Below are 8,395 nucleotides of genomic sequence, written 5' to 3'. Positions count from 1 at the left end.
ATACCAAACTTATAACGCCCCGGACGGTACAAACGTCTGTGCATCCAGTCCAGTACATGTACCATGCCGTGTGCCACGACGGGTCACAAACGTCATGAACAACATGACCACACACCGCAAACATCCGTGTAACCACGAGGGTCGGCTCTGATACCAAACTTATAACGCCCCGGACACACCCGCCGGCGGTCGTTACTCCTGGCGGGATCTAGACTGACCTCACATATCAATACTAGTCTTTTCTACGCACTTTGTCCTCACTCATGCACACCCGGGATCAACTTCCCGGTCGGTTTCGAATGGGCTCCCGGAAAAGAAGGAATTCCTTATTGATATGAATAGTCTATCATCCCTAATAAGCCAGGCTATCACACGTTTCCAGTAGGCAGTCTGGCCGAGTCTTCGGCCGGCCGTGCGCTTTTCGTACGGTTGCGCCTGTGACCGCACATCCTTGACCAATCGTTTTTTTCTATTTTTTTCTCTTGTTCCTTTCTTCTTCCTCTTGTTTCTTTTTCCTCTCTCTCCTGCGTAGGAGGACAGTGACGTGCATGTCACTTGTGATGGATCTGGAACCTGGGAAAAAACCACAGCGCGTGCGCAGCAACAACTCGAACGATTTTTGTTGCCTCTGCTTTCCCTTGTTGCTGCCCTACGCAAATAAGGACGATGCAACAGTCGTCATGGTTGCATCTATACACAGCTTCGCTTTTTTGCTTTATGGAGTGCTACAACCGGCCACGGGAGATGCTATATACGGCGACGAGGGATGTTACAACTCACAATTTTTTGTTGGAACCAACCACGTGATTTGTCATTGATTTTTTATTTGCTGCAAGCAGTGTTTTGTTTTGCTACTACCAGTATTTTTATTTGCTACTACCGGCGACAACCTTATTTTTCGACATAATTCGTGAAGATGATGCAACCTCGATGACGGGTGAAAATGTTTTTTTTCTCTGCAAACCATGGAATTTTTTGCTAACACTGGCTACACGGTTTGTTGGCACCGTACAGAGCGTCCAACTGACGTTTATTTAGTTTTTGCTACAACCACGTCATTGTTTTGCTGCAACCGGTAACTACGGAAGCTACATCTGGTTAACAGTTTTGCTACAATGGTGACGGTAGACTGCAGCGATAAGATATTTTTGCTGCTATAACCTTCTTTGCTAGAACCACGTCATTTTTTTTGCTGCAACCAGCAACTGTGGAAGCTACATCCGGTAAACATTTTTGTTAATGACGACGGCGGACGACATCAGTAAGCTTTTTTTGTTGGAAGCGATAAACTTTTTTGCTATAACCGGCATCGTTTTTTCTTGGAACCAGCACGAGCCTCGGGCAGGCATATGGAGAGGTTCAGTGCGAGCTCGACGACAGGTGATGTGACCGGCGACCGGCGCCACCGGAGCTGCGGCCATCTCCCCCGGAGCTGCAACCACAAGTGCACGTTGTTCCATGCGTGCATAAAAACACAGGAGGCGATTGGCGATGACCAGTAGCGAGGGCCACGACCGGCGATGACCGGCGGCGAGGACAGCAACCGTCGACGACGACGGCGAGGGTGGGGATCGGCGGCGGTTCTTCAAGGTTTGCTACATCGGGCATCCATGACGAGTGTTGGTGGTGACATTGCTTTTGTTTTCCCCTTTAGTTTTTATTGGATGTGTTTTTTGAAAAAGAAAAACAGTTCAGGGCCATTATCTGACAGTCAAACGCAATCAAATCAAGTGGCCCCATGATGTCCGGTCAAACCATTGCGTCGGCGCACCGGCGCAGAGTAGTGCCCATTGGGTATTCCTTCCTCCATTTTGTTAGTAAACACTTTGCTTCAATTACTACTGATATAGTAGCAAATTAATATGTTTAAAAGAACAACTTACAGCAAATTAGCAGATGCTGTGTTGTTGAGCAACCATAGCAGATGCTCTGTTGTTGAGCAACCAGCACCCGATTACATTGATTGGGTTTTTTCTAGTTTTGCTTCAAGCTCCAGCCAAGAAATTCCTCAAGGTGCATTTCTTATATTTCTTTACAGAGGGAATACATACATAAAAGATTACATCACGAATATTTTGAGGCGATATGTGGAGTAAACAACACTAGGGCAACAGAACAGAAAGGTAGGAGTAGAAGAAAGCAGTTCGGCCCACCCCACGACGGCACCCCCCTCATTGGCGGCCTGCTAATCTCAGCGAGTCGAGGACACGTTTTTGTCCTGTCAAGACCTCGACCAGCCCTTGCGAACGAGAGAGAAAAGATTAAAGATGATGAAAAGAGGATATGGCAATGTTGTTTGTGCAAGTAAAGCGGCTAACCGTTGGTGTAGTCCCGGCAGTCGTGGTTCCCGACGACCAGGTCGGTGGGCCACTGCTCGCTGAACCTCTCGGCGGCGTCGGCGGCGTCGGCGTCGCTGAGCCCGACGAGCCAGCTCTTCCTGTCCGGGATCCTCCGCAGCCTCCTCCTCCGAACCACCCCTGCCCGTCCGTCGTCGCAGAGAAGATAATCAGCGTTGCTACTCGCATACGTACGTAATTCTACTGGCAAAAAAAAAATAAAAAAATCCCAACAACCGGGAGAGGTCGGCGCCGGCGGCTTAGCTACCAGGTATTTTGCTCCGGGATAACACGGAGAAGGCGGCGAGAGCGTCCTCCGGGTTGCGAGGCTGGAAATCGAACACCAACCACGACTCCTGCTCCTGCAACTGCAACTGCAAGCCAGAGTAGACGAACGCGTGAACGTCTTGCGGAGTCGAAAAGGATTCCTTCCGGCTGGCCTCGCCTCGCCTCGCCTCGCCTCACCTGGGTTGGGGTTCGGGCGGGGTCGGGCCGGAGGAGCACCATGAAGTGCTGAAGGTCCCACACACTCAGCGAGTACCCCCAAGACATCAGGGCCTGGGCCGGACCCTGAGGGGCCCTCAGCGGCACGGCCGCCACGTACACTGCGTACCTCCCCGCCGGCCGCGCCACGGCCGTGGGCGTGGAGGCAGACGCCATTGGAGGTACAGTAGATGTAGATTGGAGACAAACCGAACCGGTCGCGGCCGTGGCCACACAAGCAACCGGCGGCTATAGGCGCAATAAGAGTATCCCGCCCTAGGATGTCCATCGGACGGCCGTCAGTTCTGGTACTCTCTCTTGAGTTGCCACATCACATCACTCTGGTCTCGGACAAACAAATCTCACCACAACTCCAGATTCTTGGGAGCTAAATGCATCACTTCTTTTAGCAATCATAGACATAGAGTAGTACTAGTATTTACCAGAATGTTTTAACTACTAGGGACATGAGTGGCACCATCCAGATCCAGGCATGAATCATCATTCAACCTCAACGTCCACCACCCCCAAATACTTGTACAGCCAAACCAAAAGGAAAAATGAATCGCTCGCTACATAGAACAGGTGGCAGAAAAGAATGGTCCTCAGTCTCAGATAAGCAGAGAAGCGCATAGCACCAGCAGCATCACGCCGGCGTCCGTGCGTATTCTGGAGGCGGCGTGGGAGGGCGCCGGACCTGTGGTGTTGCTCACAGGAGGAAGGGGCGGCTCCGCCACGTCCGAGTCCGTCAACACCGGCATTGGGGCCATTGCTGGTGGCAATGCTGCTTTATCCGGTATGACCCCAAGGAGGCCGCCGCGCTGGGGAGGCAGCATGTAGTAGGGCGTCTTGTCCCCCATCTTCCTGCACGAGTTCACTGCACAAATCCACGAAAATCCATTGGGTTCACAAGATGAAAATGTTTGTTATAAAGGAAAGGCAAGAAGAAGAAGACGCACGTTTGTATCTATGGGCCGTCCCGGGGAAATCGGTGATGAGTCCATCCACTCCCCCTCCCTCTACACCTTTGTGCACAAGGGCATTAATCTGTGCCGTGGCATCTGAGAAGAAGTCATACGGCTGAGAAAGGAACTCGTTCATCAGCAGATAGACATAGACTGGAAGGCCAGCAGACTGCAGGGACTTGACAAGAGGATTCGTCTGGTTTGTCAAGAAATTGCTCGTCTCTGGGTAAACAGACTTGATGCTGACAGAAACGGCATCCGCAAACTTCTTGATATCTGCAAGGGACGAAGGCGCGGCGTCTTTCACTTCTTCGTCGATCTTGTACACAAGGTTATACTTGGCCAGCTGCTTGAACTTCACTAGAGTTGAGCTGTTTGTTGACTGGATCATCACTTTCTGGGCAGTCTGTTTGCTGTAACCGGAGTCATCGACAGCTTTGATCACTGCATCTACCACACCAAACCCAAGTTTCTCTGCCATGAATGAAGCATGCTGCGAAAATCCAATGAATCGGTCAGTATTGTCATTTTCATCAACGAACAACCGTCTTTTTGCTAGCCGGTTCAACAAGAGATGCAGGAAATGGCAAGAGTACATCATTCAGTTATGGGTTTGCAGCATATTTAAATGCATGCTTACCTCCACGGTAATCATGATTCCTGACAAATCTTCTCCTTTTGCAAAAGCCAAGAAGTCTGATAATCTCATGAATTTTCCTGCGTTCCTGCTTCTGGGATTTCTTGATAGGGTAGACTTGCCAAATGGGTTTGATATCATAGCTGTCAACATGGAAATGACAGTATTGCGGTAAGTGATAGATGAGTGCAAGGAACTCCATAGATAGACGATCAATTGTTCACCAGCCGATTGCTTTTTTTTTTGTACAGTAATGGAATGACATGGCATGATCATGCATACTTTATTATTATTTTTAGTTAATGGAAGGAAACTGAATTACACGCATAACTTAATGTCTAATGAATTGTTTCTTATCTGCATACGAATTCGACTATTACCAGAGTCCTGGGATGTCCACTAATTTTGCATGTGTTTTTTTTTTTCATTTTTCAGTTCCCTCCCTATTCCCAGCCTCTCTTGCAACAAAATGATGCGCAAGGCTCTTGCCTCTTGCGTTTTCTCGAGAGAGAAAAAAAATACAACAATCAGATTTACTAAAAAAGAGTTCAGACTGACTTACGCTTCAGGTTGTTTGCAATATCCTCCCAAGTGAGGTTGAAGGTATAGACTCCAGCAACAGCCTTAATGTCATTTATGACACCCGCTTGAGAAGAAAATTGTGAGGATGCGACAGTAGTGACATCCATTAGGTCAATGGAACTCATGCATATTGGTATGCCATCTTTTGTCACTTGAACAGCACAGTCAATGACATCTGCACCATCAGCAACTGCCTTCTGATAAGCTAGGTCAGTGCAGTCAGGATGGTCGCCACTAGCACCATTGTGGGAGATAACTAGAGGTGCCCCTGCAACGTAAATATGAAATCTGGAGGTCAATAACGGTACTAAATTGAGGAGTTAAGAATGGATAAAGAAAGGAAGCAGGCATACCATGATCTGCCTTGGTATTGTTCAGGTTAGTAAAGCAACCTGCAGCAACAAACATTTTTTTTAGAAAAGAGCAGCAACAAAACATAGAACAAAACAATAGTCAAGATCAGATAAGCCATGATCCAAACTAATATTCCAAATCGTTCAAATATATGAATACCAAAAGCTGAAAGTGGATCATTTCATGATTAGAACAGAGTCAATAAAAGATGAAAGATTATCCTGACAAAGTGACCGCTTGGGCGTGTGAGTTTCTTGAAGGAACATTTACAGCATTGTAAAGAAACAATATAATGTGTACTCACCGATGGCCTCTAATGGAGTGATAGGGAAATCAGTCAAGAGACCATCAACACAGAAGGCGCCATTATCGATGAAGCGAAGGTATTCTGCTAACGGATCATAGCTGTAGTTGTAGCTGAGCGCAAAGTCGTTGGCAAAATCAGCAGCATAAATTTCTAAGTCGGCCTTATGAGCATCATCCACGACTGAAGTGGAGGGTTGCAGATAATTATCTGCCGTAACAGGCCAGATATAGTGTTTGGGGACAAGTATTCCAGAAGCAAAAGTCTTGATGGATGATAGATTTTTCAGCATTGAGCCATATGTCTGGTTTGTTGATGGCTCGACAAGGCCTTCATCAAGAAAACGGAACACAAGCTTTGTCTTCCTGCCAACTCTTCCAAGTAGACTTTTGAGGAAGCTCACTTCAGGGGATGAGATGTAGTCAACAGTGTATTGCTTTGACATAGACAGGATATAGCTTCTCATGCTCAGATTAAACTGGCTGTAAAAACTGTCATGCTGAGTTTTGCACAAACAAGACAGACTGTAAGAGAAGATCACTTAAATTTTAGTGCACCGAAAGTAATCAAAGTTTGATGTACCTGAACATTCAACCAAGTAGGGGCCTTATATTGTGACAGTGCAACTTCAACTGGAACTATTTGGAAGCTTCCGTCAAACCTATTTGTGCGAGACAAGATTGCTCGCAGCACTGTAACAAATATTAAGTTTGGGTTAGACAGAGAAATTTCAACAATGATAATCAAGCAAGAGAAAAATGCAACGAAGATGCTCAAAACATTAGAACTGCAAACTGCATTTGCACTTACAAGTTACATTGGACAGTTCAATGCCTGTATAGTCCACAGAGAACCACCCGGTCGTGGACACACCGTTTACACGGTAGGTCTTCTTTCCCTTTGGAAAAAGATCGGATATGGTTGTGCAGTTATCCATTTTTATGTCTGGAAGGCAGATGCCAACGGCATCCTTGGTTAACCGAACATCGCACCACAGGGCTGAATCCTGAGGGCCAGCAGCAAACGAATAAGCAGCGTCACTGGAGTCAGGAAATAGGCCGGAGAAACCACCCTTAGCTATGACTGCTGGAGCATTGCCTGAAAGAGTGAGGTGCGTGTTAAGCTTTAAGAACAGCCAGGAACAGTGGATGGATCATAGCTTCATAAATGTATATTTTTGTCTAACTAATACTTCATAAATGTGCAGAAACTCCGTAAAATAACTACCACGGGGTGGTATAAGTTTTACATGCATGTGCCAATTAAATGTTGGACCATTGTAATTGATGCATCAAGAAGGAAATCACTCCTTGAAATTGATATCCACCGAACTGGGCAAACAATCCCCTGCTCCGTAAGCAGTGGATGAACAGTAAACGCCAGCAGCTAGTGATTTAACCTAACCCAAGAACATTCACGCGGTAAGAAGCGTAGACTACGTCATCTGAATTAGTCACAAAGATGTTGCTGGCGTATCCTAACCAAATGGCATTCAGCAGAAGAGGCTGCCGCCAACGGCTGTGCCAAGATTTCTCTTCATATTATATGCAAAGAATATAAAAGGAGGCATCATGGCCGGCCCCAAGGTTCCAATCAGAAATCTCGAGCCTTGAAACTTTCAGCAAGGCCATGTTGTTGAAGGTTGAGCAAGACCGGGAACTCGCCCCGTCTTAATCCTAAAGATCCAACCCATGCATCGAAGCCGAATCGAAAATCGCAAGCAAGATACGAGCTTATGAACTAAAAATCGCAGAAAAGTCAACCCAGATCAGAATCAGATCGCAGACGCACAGACTAAGAAAATAAACAGGGAACACAGGCAAGTGCAGCTTGTATACCACTCAGCGTCTTCCAGGTCGAGCCCTTCTGCGCCGCGGCGGGGCCCAGCAGCGGCAGCAGCAGCAGCAGCAGCAGCGACCCAAGAACGGAGCAGGCATGGCCGCTCCTCCCCATTGCAGACCTCCACCGGCAGCAGCTCCAAGAACACTGCTAGGCAAGCTACAATCTCCCTCCAAGAACTCCCCGGCAAGAGGAGAGAAGAGAGAAGAAGTGAGCGAGCGACTGCTCGGAAGGAAGGAGGCAATGCGCGTACGGCGGCCGCGTTTTAACACCAGAGAGAGAGAGAGAGAGAGAGAGAGGGATGGACAAAAGAAATGGAGACGGAGGAGGGGCTGGGCTGCTGCTGAGCTGTGGGATGAGGCCAACAGGAGAAGGTGGCAACGGGGTTACGGGGGCGAAGGTGGTCAAAAAAGTGTGATCCCCTTCCTACAGCATCTCCAACAGATATGAAAAAAAAATTGGAGTATTTAGCTTAAAAAAAAAACTACCGCATAGGTTTGTGTCCCCAAAATTACGACTTTTAACTCATGATTGAAAATCCACCCCTTTTATCACATTTTTTCATAAAACCACCGTATACTGCTAGTAGCCGGCCAGGGCTGTAGTATCACAAAAGTCAACTTCGTTAAGTCATACTGTTAACTTCTTTTTTGTGACGAAAGTCATACTGTTAAGTTGACCGATTATTACATATGGGACTCACACGTCAGCATCAACCCTCGTCCCCCTCAAACATTTTCTCTCTGAAATATTTCCTCAAGCATATTGTATGTGTGTCAGAACACGAATCTCATCCTCAATTGCCTGCTATTATTTCAAATGCTCCCTAATAAACAGTAAAATCAAAAATAAAATAATAAAAAATCGGAAATTAATTTGTGGTAAAGTTTGACAA

At 47.0% G+C, this 8,395-nt stretch overlaps 1 protein-coding gene across 2 annotated transcripts; it reads right to left on the bottom strand.

The window, feature by feature from the left end:
* Positions 1–2,596: 2,596 nt before the first annotated feature.
* LOC123406211 (glycerophosphodiester phosphodiesterase GDPDL4-like) lies at positions 2,597–7,861 on the bottom strand. Of its 2 annotated transcripts, XM_045099688.1 has the most exons (10): positions 7,500–7,861; positions 6,472–6,759; positions 6,244–6,353; positions 5,662–6,160; positions 5,357–5,395; positions 4,984–5,271; positions 4,425–4,564; positions 3,779–4,277; positions 3,533–3,696; positions 2,597–2,704 (listed from the first exon to the last, which is right to left on the bottom strand). In XM_045099688.1, exons 1-10 carry the CDS (start codon positions 7,612–7,614, stop codon positions 2,597–2,599), a joined length of 2,250 nt encoding a protein of 749 aa, XP_044955623.1. In that variant the 5' UTR covers positions 7,615–7,861. The 2 variants fall into 2 exon arrangements, with proteins under 2 accessions (XP_044955623.1, XP_044955622.1); XM_045099687.1 differs by lacking the exon at positions 2,597–2,704 and having other exon boundaries at positions 3,182–3,696.
* Between the last annotated feature and the right edge of the window lie 534 nt (positions 7,862–8,395).

Source organism: Hordeum vulgare, chromosome 6H (genome assembly GCF_904849725.1).
Source record: "Hordeum vulgare subsp. vulgare chromosome 6H, MorexV3_pseudomolecules_assembly, whole genome shotgun sequence".
NCBI classification, from domain to species: domain Eukaryota; kingdom Viridiplantae; phylum Streptophyta; class Magnoliopsida; order Poales; family Poaceae; genus Hordeum; species Hordeum vulgare.
The sequence above is the reverse complement of the archived record's forward strand: the minus strand, read 5'-3'. Positions and strand labels throughout refer to the sequence as shown.

Bases quoted from the DNA above. Each gene is read 5' to 3' on its own strand.
- LOC123406211 (XM_045099688.1), bottom strand. From the start codon at position 7,614: ATGGGGAGGAGCGGCCATGCCTGCTCCGTTCTTGGGTCGCTGCTGCTG. The intron at 6,760-7,499 runs GTATACAAGCTG...TCACTCTTTCAG, and splicing joins GACCTGGAAGACGCTGAGTG to GCAATGCTCCAGCAGTCATA. The intron at 6,354-6,471 runs GTAAGTGCAAAT...TATTTGTTACAG, and splicing joins TGAACTGTCCAATGTAACTT to TGCTGCGAGCAATCTTGTCT.